The 18,563-nt window shown below is 61.1% G+C and overlaps 2 protein-coding genes across 2 annotated transcripts; both read left to right on the top strand.

Moving 5' to 3' along the window:
- Positions 1 to 368: 368 nt before the first annotated feature.
- LOC144377405 (von Ebner gland protein 1-like) lies at positions 369 to 3,997 on the top strand. Its single transcript, XM_078048591.1, has 7 exons — positions 369 to 517; positions 924 to 1,060; positions 1,454 to 1,524; positions 2,080 to 2,190; positions 2,875 to 2,976; positions 3,160 to 3,186; positions 3,842 to 3,997. The coding sequence occupies exons 1-6, from the start codon at positions 428 to 430 to the stop codon at positions 3,183 to 3,185; spliced, it is 537 nt and encodes a 178-aa protein (XP_077904717.1). The 5' UTR covers positions 369 to 427; the 3' UTR covers position 3,186; positions 3,842 to 3,997.
- A 6,964-nt stretch (positions 3,998 to 10,961) lies between these two features.
- Positions 10,962 to 14,119, top strand: LOC144377404 (odorant-binding protein 2b-like). The gene is made up of 7 exons (XM_078048551.1): positions 10,962 to 11,110; positions 11,625 to 11,761; positions 11,997 to 12,067; positions 12,507 to 12,623; positions 13,139 to 13,240; positions 13,523 to 13,549; positions 13,970 to 14,119. The coding sequence occupies exons 1-6, from the start codon at positions 11,018 to 11,020 to the stop codon at positions 13,546 to 13,548; spliced, it is 546 nt and encodes a 181-aa protein (XP_077904677.1). The 5' UTR covers positions 10,962 to 11,017; the 3' UTR covers position 13,549; positions 13,970 to 14,119.
- The last annotated feature ends 4,444 nt before the right edge of the window (positions 14,120 to 18,563 follow it).

Genomic DNA, 18,563 nt, shown 5'->3' with positions numbered 1-18,563 from the left:
TCACCAAGACCAGAGCCCAGGGCTCGCTGGGTCCCCCCTGTGTCAGCCAGGGAATGCCATGAGGGGAGGGCCCCAGGGTTCTGCTGCCACGGCACACACCCTCGGGGCTCTGCACACGGGGCTGCCCCCTCCAGCTGGCTCATTTCCTGCCAGGTGAAAGGTGCGAGTGGCTCCCCTGGACAGCGGCCCTGTCCTGATGATGCCCTGGGGAACGGACACACTGTTACTCAGCGACTTCCAACAATAGTGACATTTCATCTGCTCCACTGCAGAGCAGCCACGCTCAGTGGCCAGGAAAGGACTGGTGGGTGCTCTGTGCCAAGTTCCCCGGGGCCTGCCCCGAGCAGTATAAAGGGCGGGGAGTGAGGAAGCAGCACAGCCACTCCAGCCAGAGAGCCCGCGCCAGCAGCCGCGAGCACAGACCGGCATGAAGACCCTGCTCCTGACCCTGGGCCTCAGCCTCCTCGCTGCCCTGCGGGCCCAGAGTCTCCCAGTCGGGGACGAGGAGAACCAGGATGTGAGGCTCACATGGGCGGGGGGCTGCGGGGGCAGGGAGGGCCAAGACGGCTGGGTACAGACCCCATCCCTCCCCCATGAAGGAGACCCTCGTTTCGACACCAGGCCTTGAACCCTGCCCCAAGGAGACATCACACGGCGCAGGGGGGTCTGGGCCAGAGGGGGCTGCAGAGGGCTGGTGGAAGCAGGGGACACATCTGCCCTGGGAGCCAGCGCCTGGGTCCTGGCCGAGCTGCGGGAGCTGGGATCCGGCTCTCGGGGGCCTGGTGGGAGTGGGGGTGAGCTCGGGTGGGGTAGGGGCGGAGGATGCTCCAGGTCCCCGTCCTTGGAGCCTAGAGTCCAGGGTAGCTGAGGAGGGGAGGCCCTGGAGGTGGGCCTGAGCCCTGATGGTCAGGTGCCTTGTGCAGGCGTCAGGCACGTGGTACCTGAAGGCCACAGCAGCAGACAAGGAGATTCCCTGGACGAAGCTGGAGTCTGTGTCTGTGTCCCCCATGACCATCAAGACCCTGGCAGGGGGCCACCTGGAAGTCACCTTCACTGTCCTGTGAGTGTCTGCTGGCCGCATGGTCCTCCCTTTCCACGGAGGACAGCAGGGCTGGGTGGGGTGCAGACCATGCCAGGGGCCTACTCGGCCCTCAGCACCCAGCACCTGGAGCCTATGGCGACTCTGCCAGGGGGTTCCTCCCAGGCAGCTGATATCCCCTGGCAGCCAGTGAGGGGGTCGGAGGACACAGAGTTCTGGCCACTGTGGGCCCAAAGGCTCTCCGTGGGACACAGAGGGCCATGGTGCCTGGACCAGTTCAGGTGCTCAGCGTCTGTGAACACACCTGACTTCCTGTGTGGAGAGGCCTGGGCCTGTCTGGGGCCCTCCTGCCAGGCCAGGCCCCGTGGCTGCCCTGAGCAGGGCGGCGTTGCCCACGGAGCTTCTGTCCTCCAGGATCGGAGGCCAGTGTCGCGAGGTCAGCACTGTGCTAGAGAAGACCGCCGAGCCGGGCAAATACACAGCCTGTGAGTGCTGGGGCCCGTTCAGGACAGCTCCGGCCACCCATGGGCACATGGGGCCAGCCGGCAGCTTCTCAGGGTGGCCTTTGGCCTGAGGCTCTCGTTTCTGGCCCTACTACATACCAGCCTCCACCCCCACCAGACCATTTTCCACAGAGTCAAACTCCCCGCCCCAATGCTGCTGAGGCTGGTGGATGAGGCCTGGGGTCTCTGCCCAGGGCTCCCCCTTTGGCCACAGCTGACCCCTGGCATTGGTCAGGGCCAGGGGTGTACTTGGCTGGGGTTGAGGGTGGATTGTGCTGCCCCAGCTCCAACCTCTGCCAGTCTCATGCCCCAGACCTCCCTGAGACTCACCAGCTTGACATGTGCCATCTCTTGGGTGCATTGGGTTCCTGGGAAGTGGCCCCAAGGCCTGGGGCCAGGTCAGGTGGGGACCCAGGTCAGGGAGCCTGGGAGGGGGAGGGGGAGTTACTGAGGGGTGTTCTGGGCTGGAGTCAGCCATCCTGGGTCTTCAGTGGAGGATCAGGGCCACTCCCCAACTCGCCCACTGTCCCTCTGCAGATGGGGGCAATCATGAGGTGCAGGTCCTTAAGTCCCAGGACGAGGACCACTACATCCTCTACTGTGAGGGGCACATGCACGGGCAGCGGATCCAAATGGCAAAGCTTGTGGGTGAGTCACAGTGTCTGGTGGCTCCAGCCTTGGTCCCTCTCCTTTCTCCCTGGGCCCCCTGCCCCTCCCCTAGGAGGAGCCACCAGGATCCAAGGACCTGGCTACCTTGTCCAGATGATGGGTTTTGCTAGAGGAAGCCCGAGTCCCACCTCAGAGCTCAGGACGGGGGATGGCCCGTCCCTGCATGGGAACGCAGGAAGGAGGAGGTGCTGTGGGCACAGGGCCACCAATGTCATGAATGTCACAGGATGAGTCGAGGACTCATTGCGGAAACCTGGCAGGGCCATCCGTGGGTACCTGTGGGGAGTCCAGCAGGGGTCAGGGAAGGACGTGGATGGGGAGCCTGCGTGGGAAGTCCAACTCGGATTAGACACTGGGTGTCTGCGCTCCTGCAGGGCAGACTTGGTCCTGCCACTCTGTCCTGACCAGGGAGAGGCTGGGTGGCTTTAGGGAGAGGGGCTCTGGGCCTTCTGGGTCGGCTGCCCTGGGTGCCCTGTGGATGCTCACGCCCCCTGGTCTTCCTCTCCTAGCTGGGCTCTGCCCCAGCCCCAGGCCTCTGGGTCCAGCTCCACGTTGAGGTCTCCCTCCCCAGCACTGCGCTGGTCAGTCTTCCAGGCTGGGAAGGAGACGCAGCAGCTCCCAGCTCTGCCCCCACAGTCCTGTCTCCCGTGGCCTCTCCTACAGGCAGGTACCCTGAAGTCAACCTAGACGCCCTGCAGGAGTTTGAGCAGGTCGCAGCAGCCAGAGGCCTCAACGCAGACAGCATCTTCATCCCCAAGCAAAGGGGTAGGGAGAGGGCTCTGCAGGGCTCTCCCCCCCAGGAGCTCAGCCAAGGACGGTCACAAGAGGGAGCTGCATGGATCCTGGCTTTGCCCTTTGAGGGGTGGTGGGAAGTGCTGGCAGAGGGCGGGGCCCTGGGTGCCCTGGAATCCCAGGCTCTCCTGAATCGTGTTTTTCCTTCTTCCACAGAAGCCTGCTCTCCCAGGAGCGATTAGGGTAAGAGACCAGTTTCAGGGGACATGAGGACCTCCCAGTCCTGGGGGTGGAGTGATGGGACTTCCGGGGACACGTCCCCTGCTTCTAGGTGGACAGGAGAGCCACCACCTGGCCGGGCAGGTGTGCTCTCCCCAGGCGTGGCCAGTCCTCGGTGTCGTCTTGAGGTTTCTCTAGGATGTCATCTGGGCAGTGAGGGAACCCCATGGTGACCGCCCCTGGGTGGGGCCGCTGGTGGAGACCCTGGCCCTCTCCCCCAACCCCCCAGAGTGCTTGCCAGAAGGCGGGAAGTCCCTCAGCACCTCTCTGGCCCTCAGTGGTGACACCATGTGCCCCATGAGTTGCTTGGAAGGTGCGGCAGCCATGCCTGGGGACCTCAGAATCCCTGGTCCCTAGCTGTGTGATGTAGGGAGCTGACAGGTCAGAGACTGCCCAAGGTCCCCTGCCCAGGTGAGGGCGGAGCCAGAGTCCACACAGCATCCTGTCCTTCCCTGCCCTCCACTGGCCTGAAGTCACCGTCCCTCCTCCCACACAGAAGAGGAGCTCTGGGCAGCCTGCTCTGACCTCGCAGATGGAGCCCAGAGGTCCCAGCATGCCCCGCTACTGCAGTCCTCCCTTGGCCCACCCCCTGGGCTCACTGACCTCCTCTTGTTCCCAGGGCAGGGACACCATGCTCCGCGGCAGCCCCAGGTGGCACCAGCAGAACCTCTGGCCTGGGGGACTTGGAGAGTAGCCCACCTGGGCCCAGCTGGCTCCCCCCACTGCCTTCCCCCCCCCTCACCTTCCTGACTCTCCATAAAGAGCCTCAGCAGTCCCTGGTGACTCTGCCTGTCTGTGGGGCCCCTGGGGTTGGCCTGAGCTCCCTCAAGGATCTGCTGGAGCAGGAGGGAGGGACGGGAGGGACCAACTTCATCCCCCTTTGTGGTTGGTACACAAGGGCCGGGTGCACAGTGGGCGCTGGGTGTGCCCAGGGGTCCTATGAGTGCTTTCTGCAGGTCTGCTGCCCACCAATCCCTGGTTCACACACAGGTGGTGACGTGGGGACCAGGGGTCCTTTGCAGAAAGCAAAGCCGCAGATGGGGGGAGCTGCCTCTCAAAGCTCTAGTCTTTCAGCAGAGACGCAGGATTACAGCCTAAAGGGTTCCCCTACAATAATCCAGCTGCCTAAACGCATGTCTTCTGCTTTGCTTGCAAGAGGACATGAGCAAACTGCAGGTCACACGTGATATGTGACCATGTGCAGACAACACAGGTCACACGTGATATATGACCATGGTGGGGGGCAGTGCAGGTCACACGTGATATGTGACCATGTGCAGACAACACAGGTCACACGTGATATGTGACCATGTGGGTGGCTTGGAGGTCACATGTGATCTGTTCACCCAGCGTTCTGCCCCTGAGCCTTTTGGATTCTGTGCCACCTACAGACTTAGTGTCACTCAGTTCCAGGTGCACCCTTTGCTGTTTGCGCTGCCCTGCTGGAGCTGGGCCCTGTCAGCCCCTTTGCAGCTGGTGAGGTCAGCCTTGTCAGTAGAGGGCGCTGCAGGGTCTGGGACAAGGCCTTCCCGTGGGGCCCAAGATCCTCCTCTTCCTTCTCTGTCCGGCAGGCCTTAGGGCTTGGCCAGCGAGCAGGATGCCCAGTGGGGCTCACCTGGTGCTGGCAGCACCCTCGGGCTGCTCTCCAGAGAATTCCTCGGGTGCCCTGCCCTCTGGCCCCAACCTTGGAGAACCTTTCTGCCCCGCCAGGGCCGAGCAGCGCCTCCCCGGGCAGCTGAGCCCTCTCTCCCACGCGCTCAGGGATCTCCCTGCCTTCAGTGGCCCCCGTTACCCGTTAGAAGTTCTCCGTGTTGAGCTTCAGCTCTTCAGATCCTGTGCGGCCGAGGTCGCCTGCCTCCCTGAAGTGATCTCCACGCCTTTGCTTTGTTCTGGTGCTGGACACGGGGCCCTGCTGGCCCTGGCGGGACTGCCCTTTCCAGTGTCAGCCAGTCCCCAGAGTCAGTCACCGGCGCGTCTGTGAGCCTTTCTGAGCAGACCCCGGCTCCGGCCCACCCCCCATCCACCTCCTCGTGCAGCTCCTGGCCCCGGCCACCATGGCCAGGCCCAGACCACAGGGCCAGCCTGTGCAGCGAGCCCAGAGATTACCCCAACCCACCACCCTCGGCCCTGCCCTGCACACTCCGTGGAAGACAATGACACTCTCACCTGTCACGACCCACAACTGAACACTTAAGGTCACTCCAGGTGAACTGGCTGCAAGAAATAACCACACAGAGGGGCTGGGGATGTGGCTCAAGCGGTAGCGCGCTCGCCTGGCATGCGTGCGGCCCGGGTTCGATCCTCAGCACCACATACCAACAAAGATGTTGTGTCCCCCGTAACTAAAAAATAAATATTAAAAATTCTCTCTCTCTCTTAAAAAAGAAAAAAAAGAACGAAATAACCACACAGAGACAGAGAAACACCTTTTCCTTTGGGTCCTGTGATGGCTCCTCTGACCTTAGGGGTCTGTGGAAAGACAGAGTGACCCCTTTTATTGGGGAGAAGCCATTCAAATGAGGCAAGGGGTCAGGGGTCAGGGGTTGAGTCCAGCTTCCTGATGTCTGCTGTCAGTGGTTGACTGACACCTGGGGAGGCCACGCCCATCTCATGAGCTGTGTGGGGATCCAGGCAGGGCGTGGGAAAAGACAGACTGAGGCCCCCCAAACAGAGGGGCCAGTGGGGTCCGCCCGCCCTGTGCGCTCGGTGCCCACGGTTCACACCCAGCCCAGGGCGGGCTCCCCACACCTGCACTCTCACATCGCTCAGGGCTGAGGGGCACTGGTTCCTGTGTGGCAGCTCCCGACACTCGCCTGCTGCTCTTCTGACCCGCCCCGGTGCTGCCCAAGGGGCTGGTGGGGCCCCCATCCTGCTTCCAGGGAGCTGCACAATAAACGTCCTCGCCACCATCCTTCTCCCCATCGCGACCTTTCTCCGCACGATGCTGGAAACAGTCTGAACCTTTGGACCAGCTGGAGGCTGCTCGAGGCTGGGTGGGCTCTGAAGCCGCCCATGCTCAGGGCAGCTTGGTAAACGCAGGTTTCACAGTGGACACCACTGGAAACCAGCCGCAGTGCATCTTCCAACTTCTGACAGAGGTGACCCGGTATTTAAAGGGGCCGTGAGGAAGGAGGAGAGGGCTGATCAGTGTGAGCGCCATCACGGGTTCCCTCAGGGCTCTGTCCTCCTGTAGAGACTGGGAGACAGGGTCCCCTGCTCCCGATGGTCACAGTTCAAAGGAAAGGCTTGGGAGACCCTTCTGAGTCAGAGCCCAGTCACAGTTCTCAGCCCTTTGCAGTAAATACTCCAAGAAAGGAGGCCAGGGGTTGGCCAGAGAAAACGGTGACTTCTCTGTGGGCTGAGGCTCTGAGGCAGGACCTGAGGGGTGGGGTCCCCCAGGCTGTGGCCTCGTGCCTCTGTTGGGCAGGCAGGCAGGAGGAGCACGCCCAGGCTCCCAGCGCACAGGAGGGAGGGCAGGGCCGCCCCACCCACCGTGTCAGAGGGCGGTCTCCCCACTGCCCTCTCCGCCAGCTCAGGCGGCCGTGCAGTCAGCGATTGTCCTCTAGCTCCTCAGTGAAAGGCGGTCCCCACTCTTGCCAACCACGGTGCAAGGGTGACGTTGCCCGTACTTGCAGAGCGCAGGGGCATCTGGCCAATGGAAAGTGGGATGTGGGAGGCGCAGGGCACAAAGTGACCCCCAGAGCCTCCAGGTGTGAGCTTGCTCAGGGACAGTCCCTGTGGGAAGCCAGGCTTTGGGAAAGCAACCACCTCGCGGCCACAAGCAGAGACGATGACCCCGTAGGAACCAGGGCTGGAGAGACTCTTCTGACTGCCCAGGGGATCTCAGAAAGGAAGAGGCCAGCCTGCTCTCCCGTGAAAGCCAAAACACCAGGGAGGCTGTTCCTTGTCCCTAAAATATTGCGGGGTCCTGTAGCCCCAGGGCAGCAGTGGCTGGAACCCAGGTCTCTGATTTAGAAGTGTGGGCTGCAGAATTGCTGGGTGAGCTGTGTTCAAACCTGGCCAAGGCTCTCGAGTCAAAGTCGGGTTGACACAGAGGTGGCACTGACACGTGGACGTGGGACGTTTATGCAAGGTCAGGGGACAGTAGAGGCCCTACCCTGCCTCCACCCTCAAAGCTTAGCTTTTGTTTGACAGGTTCATGCACATTTCCTCTTCAGCTCAGAGACGCTCCTAACCCGAGGTCGTCCTCCCTGGGCTGTGGGGCTCCACCCCCTGACGTGTGGCCGGGCATTTCCCTGGACCCTCTGTGTCAGGGGCTCCTCCTCCTCATGTGCCCTCCATCTGGGCATTGTCCCACAGACTCTGGTCATCGTTGCTGCCCCAATTCCCGGCTCTCCTCCCCTCGGCTAGGTGGCCTTGTCCAGCAGGTCCCCTCTCTGCGTGGTGCTGGAATTACCTGAGGCTCTGAGCTGCTGTGAGGACTCCGAGCTCTGGGCTCCTCATTCGGGGATCTCGGCCTGATACCCTGTGCCCAACGTCTAGTGTGATCCTTTCACAGGTTCTGACGCGGCTTCCCTGTGTATGTGGTGGGCATGTACGTCCACTCCCCATCACTCCTGGACGCCCAGGTGGACGTCATCGCACTGTCATCCTGCCAGGATCTTTTCAACTGGACTCGCTGCTCCTATAGTCCCCCCATGTGCCCCTAAATCTGCCCCCACTGAGCGACTGGAGGGACCCTTTAGAAGAATGAGCCACATCCTGACTCTGCCAAAGCCCTCCAAGTTTCCCGTTTCAGAGTAGCAGCCAAGTCCTTCCAATGGCCCAGGGCCAGCCCGGCAGTCCTGCCTCCCTCTCTCCTGGAATCCGGCCAGTCTAGCCCTGTGTCCTCTGCTCCAGCTGCTCTGCCCTCCAGGCTGCTCCTGGCACATGCCAGGCACCCTCTACCCTGGCCTGCACCGCATGTCCCCTCCTGGAACCCTCTCCTGCCTGACTCCTCCATGGCTCACTTCCTCAGCTCTGTGTGCAAATGTCACCTGGTGAGGCCGGCTGCACCCTTCCATTTACAATGCAAACACCCTGGTCCCGTTGCCCTGTCCAGCTTGTTCCATTTGCCTTTCCCCATAGCACTCACCTCCCTTTAAAATAATAGGTCATTATAGGAGTCCATGCTGGACCAGGGGACAGAGCCACACAGTGGGCGGAGCAGGGAAGTTGTACAAGGAACAAGTAACAATGGAGGTGTCAGGAGAGCTATGAGAACAGCTCGGGGTCAGGAGACGGAGGAGGAAGAAACAGGGGTGTGGGGATCCCTCCACAAGGCTGGTCAGAGCTGGTGGGAGATGGGGTGTTGCCGCCCAGGGATGGGGGCACGTTTGCCAGGTTGCCTGGGTCAGCGCTGGTCATGGTCAGTGCAGAGGTGAGCAGGTAGGGGGCTGAGAGCCGGGCCTCGGGCTCCTTTTCTTCCCTGGTGCCTGCCCTGGGCCTGCAGGAGGTGCACACAAGTCCTGCACAGGGGCGCCGTGTCTGCTCCTGCAGTGCCCCGTTAATGCGCCATCTCCTGGAGATAGGCGCTTCCACTGAGCCTTTGTGATTCTGAGGGATATTGAAGGTATTTCCACGATATGTAAGTTAAGCAAAGTTATTGTGGGTCACATCTGCTCTGCACACGGGGGACTGTCCCTGTTGGAAGGACACATCTGAGTGGAGTTGCTGAGTCCTGGGCCACCGCTGATTTAAAGGCATATTCATGCTCGTGGTGATTTTAAATGACACCTTTTGCTTTGAGAGAATTGTGGATTCACGTGCAGTTGTAAGAAGTAATACAGAGGGAAAAACCCTCATGGATGTAGAGGTTCCTGTCCTTCGTCTCCTGACCCTGTAGCTTCCTGATGTTTCTATCACGGGTTGACCCCAAACTGCTTCCCTGCTGGATCCTGACAGCATCTATCTATCCATCAATTCTGACCTCCTGCCATGTCATCCCATAGCAGTATTACCATCAATGGACCTTGACCTCTGCCTTGTCTCCTGTCTGGCATGCATCGACCCCAAACTGCTGTCCTACCTCTGTCCACCATCTGATGATCCCTGCCCCTTGCCCTGTCACCTCATGAGGGTGTCCACCAGAAGCTGAACTTAACCAGTATCTAGGAAGAGCAAATTTAGAGAGCTCTGTAGAGGTCAGCTTGCTGGGACAAGGGGCAAGGTGGGTGGCCGGCAGGAGGCGCCTGGAGATCTTCCATTAAACCAACATAGGCCTGTACCCCTGTCACAAGACCAACCATCAGTGGCTCATACAAAACAGGGGACAAAAGATAGCTGGGGCACAGTCAAACCAGAACACGGGCAGACCAGTCTCCCCTGTGTGGAGCCTCCAGCTGCTCCCTGGCCTCTGCTCCTAAAGAGCACGGGCCCCGCCCTCCCCACCCTGGGGAGGACAGGCTTCCTGCTCAGAGCACCTTCCAGGCGGGGGTCAATCCTGGATCATGCCAGCACCCTCAGGACACCCCCACGGTTATCAGAGGGTGCTCATTAGTATTGTTTAGCCAGTACCCAGGCCAGAGAGGCACAAAGACACCATTGTGGGCCCAGCACCTGACTGCAGAGCCAAGGTCCCCTGGGACTCAGGGCAGGTGCTCAGGCCTAGGAACTGTGGGGTCTGGAGGGCGAAGGGGAAGATTCAGCTCCAGCTGGGGGCAGCTGAGGTTGAAGGAGCAGAGCAGGGGCCCAGGGGACTCAGCATGAACTCTGAGCACAGGTGGGCGCCAGGCCTCCTGAGCCTCTCAGGAGATCTATCCACAGGAACCAGGCTGTCATGGGGACCTGTGGTTGGTCAAGGTGTCGAGAGGGGAAGCCTTTGGGAGGGGGCTCTGCAGGACTGAGGAGGAGGGACGCCCCAGGGAGGGTTCACGCAGGCTGTGAGGGCTCCCGCCCCTGAAGCCCGCTCCAGGGGGAAGGTGAACACCCAGGGAGCCTCGGCTGTGCCGGGGGCAGGGGGTCCTCAGAACACCAGAGCGATAGCAGCCGTGAGTCCCCTTGTTAGAGTGAGTCCACGGAGACCCGCAGAGTCGAACAACTCAGGAGACACGGCTTCATGACCCTCCCACGGGCCGAGCTCCTCAGCTGCCCTGATAAAGCAGAGGACCGCGGAGCCAAGCCCCTCTCCTGGGGACGTCAGCTGCCACAGAGGAGGTGGGCGAGGGACACAGGAGTGCCCTCGAGACAGCAGACCTGGCCTCCTGGCTCACACTGGGTGGACCAGGAGGCTCCTCCATCCCTGGCGAGGCCTGGGGCAGCTCTGAGGGGTGATGGCTGAACTGCTCCTGGCCATATGATGTGTCCCCACTTCCAGGGAGCTCTGGGGAGGGGCACCCAGGCAGGAAGAGCCAGGAGGGCAGCTCCAGGGTGGAGAGCTGGGCTCTGGGGGCTGGGGCACAGCTGAGGCCTGGAGATCAGTCCCCCTCAGCAGCAGGAGAGAAGCCAGTCCCTGGGGAAGCCGGGCCCTCCCTCCCCGGGCTCCCAGCCACAGCCCACGCCTGTCCCCTCCAGGCTGGCTGGGCTGGAGCAGCACCTGGGGGGTGCAGACACTGAGTGGCCTTGTGTGTCTTTCACCTTTAGGTGGCTCCAAATGTGACTCATGGGATCCAACAATAACGACATTCCCCTCCCTGATGATGGGAATGTGGCCCTGAGTGACAGGCGGTGGGTGTGTCCTGTGCCAAGTCCACACAGGACACTGGCCGTGGGGGACATATAGGGTGTCCTGTGAGGAGCCGGCACAGCCTCGTCCTGACGCCCTGTGACCCGCCTTGGCCCAGAGCAGAGCCTGGAGATGAAGTCCCTGTTCCTGACCATCGTGCTGCTGGGCCTGCTGTCTGCCCTGCAGGCCCAGGATCTCCTGACCTTCCCCTCGGAGGAGCTGAATGTGAGGCTGGGGGGCCAGGGGGCGGGTGGGAGAAATGCCCTGAGCCCTGGTCAGCGGGCAGCAGCTGGGAGCCCTGCTTCAGGGGTCACTTAAGGCCAGCTGACCCTGCACTCCTGCCCTTGAGGGTCAGAGATGGTCTTCCCTCTGCTGCCCTAGACAGGGCCCTTTCTGGGGACAGGGCTGGCGCAGGAGGAGCTTCAGGTCAGGGTCCTGTGGAAGTGACACTGGAACCTGAATTCCTCTAGGGACAGGGCCCTCTGGAGTGACGCTCATCCATTCCAGGCCCCGTCCCTGAAATGAACAGATCCTGGGGGGCCGAACCCTCCACTCCGTGGGGTCCAGGAGACCTGAGTGTGGGGCCTGCTCTACTGAGGGCAGGGAGCAGGCATGGGGGAGGCCGTCTCGGGGGGCTCAGCCTGGGCCCTGGGAGTCCCCTGGGCTGCAGGTCCCTGTGCAGGGAGTGATGGGAGAATCTGGGCCGGGCCAAGGTGACTCATGCCTTGACCTTCTCCAGATCACAGGGACCTGGTACACTAAGGCCTTTGTGGTCAACATGGCCTCGGTACCAGACTGGAAGGGGCCCAGGAAGGTGTTCCCCGTGACGGTGACAGCCCTGGAAGATGGGAGCTGGGAGGCCAAGACCACCGTCCTGTGAGTGCTGCCCCTGCAGGACCCTCGGTTCCCTTTCACTTCCCATCACCCATCCACATTTGAGTGACATCAGAAATAAATCCCCTATTATGAGGGGACACAGTCCAGGAAGCTTCCCAAGGCTCAGGCGGGTTGAGTGGGATTTTCAGTGTCACCTGGCGAGGGCTGGCCCACCAGGTGAGCCGAGCTTGGCTCAGGTGCCTGAGAGCAGCTGCCCGTGTGCTCCTGCTTCCAGGATTAAGGGGCAGTGCCTAGAGAAGAAAGTTACTCTGCAGAAAACCGAGGAGCCTGGCAGATACAGCACCTGTGAGTCCCTGGGGCTGAGCCTGGAGCCCCCTGCAGGGAAGCTCCCAGGGGAGGGAGGGTCCTGTCCACCTCCCAGCAGGGGCTGCCTCTGCTTCCCAGGGCCTTGTGGCTCTGACCCCAGACACCAGGTGTCCCACGCTGTCCCCAGCAGGGACTGACTGGGCAGTCGCTCCCTCTGAGAGGTCCTAGCTCTCGACCTTTGGGGAACGGAGGACTGGAGGCCTGGACAGGGCAGGGCAGCTGCCCGGGCCAGGGCCAAGCTGCAGCCTCCACGTCCTCCAGCCTCTGGCACCTGGACTCCACAGCTGGGTGGCTCCTTCCCTGGCTGGGGTGGCTGTGGCCCCTGGGGACAGGGGAAAGTAGAGGCTCCTCCTCAACGTGGTCTCCAGGGTTTTGTTTTTAACAATGAAGACACTGAAGAGCTGCCCTCTCCGTCCAGCCACAGACCACGGCAAGAAGCTCGTGTACATAGAAGAGCTGCCCGAGAGCCACCACTGCATCTTCTACTGTGAAAGCCAGGAGCCGGGGAAGAAGTTCCGCATGGGCAAGCTCATGGGTGAGGGTTCCATTTCCACCTGGCATCCTGCCCCACGGTCCCCACTCCCCAAAGCCAAGGAACAGCAGCCACTCCCTGGCACCGGGCACTAGAGCCTTGGGCTGGCCTCTGCGTGCCGGGCCCTGTGAGCTGCCCAGGCAGAGATGAGCTCTGAAGTGGGAAGGGGTCGGCTTGGGGGGGACTGTCAGGCACAGGGACAGACAGGGCCCTCAGAGTCCTGACCACTCAGGAGGGGGCTCCAGCCACTCGGGCTGCCAAGTGCCACTTCCCAGTGTTTGGGCATCAGGACAGCTCAGCCTGAAGGGGGAGGGACCTGGCAAAGACCTTCATGGGACAGGGTTCCTCCAGGGTCAGGGGACAGCCCTGTGACTCTGGGACATGAGGTGCTTCAGCTCAGGGGCCTGACACTGCAGACCTGCTCACTCCAGGGCAAAGCTCTGGATGCCAGTTGGTGGCCCTGTCCCCACAGCATGTGCAGCCAGCCCCCCTCAGCTCCCCTGGTCCCCTCTCTGCAGGGAGGAGCCCCGAGGAGAACCTGGAGGCCCTGGAAGAATTTAGGAAATTCACGCAGCGTAAGGGACTGTTGGCCGAGAACATCTTCACACCTGAGCAGACGGGTGAGGGGCCGGCTGCCTTTGTCCCCCACAACGTCCCCTCTGTGTTCCTTGTGCCACCCTATGTCTTGCCTGTCTTTGCTCCCTTGTGTCTCTCTGTCCTTCTGTGACCCCAACGTCCCCTCTGGGTCCTTACGTCCTCTCTGCCTGCCCATGTCCCGAGCCCCTCAGGGACACCAGGGCCCTGCTTGGGTCTTGGTCATGGAGGGCTGCAGCTGTGGGTGTGAGGGGGCCTGCACCCATCCTGGCGCCTCCTCACCACCGAGTTTTCCTTGGTTTCTGCAGACACCTGTGTTCCCGAGCACGACTAGGGTAAGTGACCGCGGGAGGACACTGGAGACACCCAGAGTCCCCCGCTCTGGAGTTTCAGTCCACCTCTCTGCCTCCTCCCATCCACCCAAGGGGGAGACCCCACCTGGCCAGGCAGGGGTGAGGCCCTCAGGTATTGGCCCTGGGGGCGATCCGGGACACTTGGGGACACTTTCCTCTACCAGTGAGGTCAGCTCCTGTGCCCTCCCACACCCTGGGCCCTGATCCAATCCCTACTCTGGCCATCAATGACCCGGATGGTCATGGCAACCTGGGAGCCCTCCCTGGGCCATGGCTGCCCATCAGGGTCTTCACCAAGCCTGGGGAAGGAGGAAGGTGCACCTGGATCTGCTCAGCCTGCAGCCCTGCCCCTGGTCCCCCCATGGGAGGGTCTCCCACCTCAGCGCCTCTTCTTGTCCCCAGAGCCAGCTGGGTCTGCACCCCGTGAGCCCCCTCTGCCACTGACAAGGCCTGTGCCCTCCTGGACCACCCCTCCTGCTGGACCACCCGTCCCATGCAGCCACCGTCCCCACCCACATCCCTCCTGTCTCTAAATAAAGACCTTCTGCACCACTCTGGGCTTGGTCGAGTCTTTAGGGGCCTGGCGATGGCTTCCTGGGGGCCCTGCTAGGAGGGGGAGCCACGGGGGAGCTGGGGAGACATTGGCTCCAACAGTGGTCAGACCCCAAGCACAGAGGGGTGCTGTCCTGAGGTCCTCCTCATGAGCCACAGCCCTGAGTGGCTTGGGAAGGTGCCGAGCCGTGGGCAGGGGCATGGGGACGTCACTGGGGTGGGCAGGACTGGGGAGACCTCTGTGTCAGGGCTGCAGAAGGTGCACAGGTCCCTGGCAGGGCTGCTGCCTCAACGGGGGCTTCCAGGATCCTGCAGGAGCCAGACATGAAGCAGGCTGGGCCCAGGGGCAGGTGATGGGGATGGTCCAGCAGCTCCCTGGTCACCCCTCAGGCAGACGGAGCCAGGCACAGCCTCCCCTGGTCTGCACCCTCGCCCTGGCCCTCCCCGTGGTCTGTGCAGGCCCTGGTCTCTGTGAACACTGGGCCCACAGGCGGTGGGGGACCACAGTGAGCCAGGAGATGATAAACGCGGCCCCAGTAACCACGGACCTGAGGGACCCGGCTCCCCAGAGAGCCAGCCTCAGTGCCCACCTCTTCCTCTGAGGGGCCTTTGATGGCTCAGCCGCCTGACCATCAGCTCAGCGACCCAGCTACCTGAGTTCCCCTCTGACCTGCCGTCCTTTCTTCTCTCCCCTCCTTGGCCCTCTGGATGATCCTGCAATGGCGTCCACCCAGCAGGTGCCAGGTGGAGCCCAAGGCAGCTGGACACTTGGGAGGACAGAGCAGGTCTGACCCTTCAGGACAGGGGCAGGTTTGTCTCCCCACACTCCAGGCCCAAAGTAAATTATGGCAATGCCAGGATCCCAGATAAGAAGAAAGTAGGAAAAAGCTTCATCATTTCAGGGTGAAGATTTTCAAAGCATCGAAGCTAAGGGGAAACCTCTGTTGAAAAGACAGAAATTTGATTACAAGAAGAATAAAATGTCATTGCAGAAATCATTTTTAATAAAAATTTGAGCTGTGAAGTGGATTTTCCCTGGTACCGTGGCATGAATCCTAACTCATGTGAATCCGTGTTACCTCCCCAGTCAGGCCACAGTACTGCTGTCACCCCAATCTTCCCTGTGGGCCCTCTCCTCTCTTGGGGATTATCCACCAATAGGCTCACAGGGCAGGAAGCCCCTGGCACTGTCTCTGCCCACTGGGTGGCACCTGGGAGCCGCTCCTGGGGCTCTGTCTTGCACACAGCGCCACCTGTTCCCTAGGCACTGCGGAGGCGAGGGACACCTGTTCTGGGCTTGGGAGAGATGCCTGGGGTCTCTGTGCCCTCCCGTTATTTCCACCCCAGGGGAGTCACCCCTTCTCTAGACACTGGGGACTAGGAAAGGACTGCCAGGAGGGCCCATGTCCCTGCTGGACCCGGGGCTGGACCTGGGCCAGCACTGCGTTTCCACCTGGCCCCCTACAGGGTGCATGAGGGGGTGCGGCTCCCCAAGGTCAGTGTGAGTTGGACCTTCCAGGACACAGCCCTGGTTCCTGCCTGCTTCCCTTCTCTACTGTCCTGACTCAGGTGAGTGTCCATTGTCCCCGTGAGAGCCAACTCCTGTGACAGTCACTGCCTGTGGCACTGGGGGCTGCTCCCTTCCCAGGGTGTTTCTGGGCTGAGCGGGCTCAGGTGTGGGGGGAAGCTAGCCCTCCTGGGGCGGTGCCCAGGCTCTTACCATCCTTCCTGATCTCTGTGGTCATGTACCTGTGGCCACCGCTGCCCCTGTCCTGGGAGCCCCCATTCTCCTAATCCTCTCCTGGGCCCTCCCAGGCTCTGGGGCCCAGCGCTGAGCCAGTCATGGAGAGGGTCCTCAGCTGGGTGCCGGCGGCTCCTGCACCCCCTGACCAGGAATGGGCCTGGATTCCAGAGCCAGCCAGACTGCTGTGCTCTGTGAGTTCCTTGATGTCCCCTCCAGCTCTGCTGGGCGCCACTGTCGCCTGAGCTGCCAGGCCCCATGCCTGTGTCACACCAGGCAGGCTCCAGGCCAAGGGAGAGGGCGTGCCCACCCAGCCTCTCGCTTAACCAGCCGCGTGAGGGACTGTCTGCTCCAGCCCCTTGGGAACAAACGTGCTCTGGGTCCTGCTCTGCAGGTCGCCCATGCCCGACTGACCTTCAGTGGAAAGGCCCCATTCCTTCTCAGGACAGCAACCCCCAGGGCACAGTCACCAGCTGGCCCATAGCTGGGCCTGTGACTCCCAGGAAAAGAGCATTGTCCCACTAGGTTTGGTCTTTGTGGAGACCCCTGCATGGCCTCCAGGTGAGGGGGCTGTGCCATTGTCCACCAGGCTCGTGGCCACCAGAGAGGCTTGGGGAGATGGGGATCACGGTTCTCAAGGCACTGACCTGGGTGACCTGGTCCCCGGCCCCACAGCCCTGGCTTGGTGTGTGCAACCCTGGGGAATCACTAGGCACAGATGTGTCCCCCTCTGAAATTCTGCCATCTTCCTTTAGCTCCTGAGCCTGGTCCTCGGCTCTGACTACTTCTGGGGACCGAGATGCGGCTCTGCTTGAAGGCCACGTTAGAGCGTGTTGGTCGGCTCGGGCTGCAGCCACAAAACACCATGGCCATGAATCACTCCTGGCAGCAAGGCCATGTAGACAAGGTTAATTCCCGCAGTCTGTGGTCATGGGGGACGTCTTGTGTCTTCTAGTGACTCCTTCAATCTCCTGTGTTTTGAATTTGTACTGTAGCTCCTCACCTCCCTGCTCAGTGGCTTGCCTTGGTGTATGGAGAGCCACTGAGCTTTCCTCACTGACTTCCTGTTCTCTTCTTGGCAGGTTCATCAGAGGTAACACCAATAATTTATCAAGGGTTTGCACCTGTGTTCACCAAGCATATTTGCCTAGTTTTCTTTCTTGTGATGTCCCTAGCAGGCTTTGGCAGCAGGGCAATAGTGGCTTCATAGAATGCGTCAGGAAGGGTCCCTTTCCATTGCATGTTCTGAAATCTTCAGAGGACATTGGTGTTACTTCTCTAAAACTCTGGTTTTTCAGCTGTGAAGCCAACGGGTCCTGCCTGTGTTTCTCCTTATTTGGAGACTGTTTATGACTGCTCTAATCTTATTGCATATGGTGGGGGAGGGGGTTGTTTGTTTGCTTTTATAATTGTCCTTTTTTTTTTCTTCTTGGTACTAGGGATTGAAACCAGGGTGCTTAACCTGAGCCACATCTTTTTTTGTTTATCTTGAGCAGGGTCTCCCTTAGTTCTTAGGGTCATGCTAAGTTTCTGAGCCTGAACTCATACTTTGGATCCTCCTGCCTTAGCCTCTTAATCAGTTGGGCCACGGAGAATGGGGGACACCTACTGTCCTGCCCTACAGACTCCCCGTGGTGACCATGGGTTGATCCCGACCTCCTGTTCTACTCTCTCCACAGCATCTACCTCTGGCACTACCTTCTGTCCACCATAAGGTGACCCTGACCTCCTGCCATGCCATTGTCTAACAGTGTGAACGACCATTCCGTCAGAAGAACACGGTTAGAGAACTCAGTAGAATTCAGCCCACAAGGTCACTGGGTAATAATAGGGTGGCTGCAGGAGGCCCCTGGAGAGCCCCATTGTACTAGCACAGGACTTGTAGGGGCAGCCCTGTGCTGTCAATCATCTGTGCATGTTTTCCATGACTTTTTCAAGGACTGAAAATGCATGCCCTTGTCAAACATAGACCCAAGATTCACACACAGTGAGGCACAAGGTGTTTAGGGTATGGTCAACAAGAACAGGAACAGAAAGACCTCCCCCTGTGTGGCACCTCCAGCTGCTCATGGACCCCACTCTCCCCACCCCCCCTGGGGAGGACAGGCTTCGTGCTCAGAGCACCTCTACCCTGGGACCAGCTAACAGCAGGCTGTGAGGGCTCCCGCCCCTGAAGCCCGCTCCAGGGGGAAGGTGAACACCCAGGGAGCCTCGGCTGTGCCGGGGGCAGGGGGTCCTCAGAACACCAGAGCGATAGCAGCCGTGAGTCCCCTTGTTAGAGTGAGTCCACGGAGACCCGCAGAGTCGAACAACTCAGGAGACACGGCTTCATGACCCTCCCACGGGCCGAGCTCCTCAGCTGCCCTGATAAAGCAGAGGACCGCGGAGCCAAGCCCCTCTCCTGGGGACGTCAGCTGCCACAGAGGAGGTGGGCGAGGGACACAGGAGTGCCCTCGAGACAGCAGACCTGGCCTCCTGGCTCACACTGGGTGGACCAGGAGGCTCCTCCATCCCTGGCGAGGCCTGGGGCAGCTCTGAGGGGTGATGGCTGAACTGCTCCTGGCCATATGATGTGTCCCCACTTCCAGGGAGCTCTGGGGAGGGGCACCCAGGCAGGAAGAGCCAGGAGGGCAGCTCCAGGGTGGAGAGCTGGGCTCTGGGGGCTGGGGCACAGCCTATGGCCTGGAGATCAGTCCCCCTCAG

The sequence above is a fragment of the Ictidomys tridecemlineatus genome, chromosome 4, assembly GCF_052094955.1.
Source record: "Ictidomys tridecemlineatus isolate mIctTri1 chromosome 4, mIctTri1.hap1, whole genome shotgun sequence".
Taxonomy (NCBI): domain Eukaryota; kingdom Metazoa; phylum Chordata; class Mammalia; order Rodentia; family Sciuridae; genus Ictidomys; species Ictidomys tridecemlineatus.
This window is presented reverse-complemented; position numbering and strand designations above follow the sequence as displayed.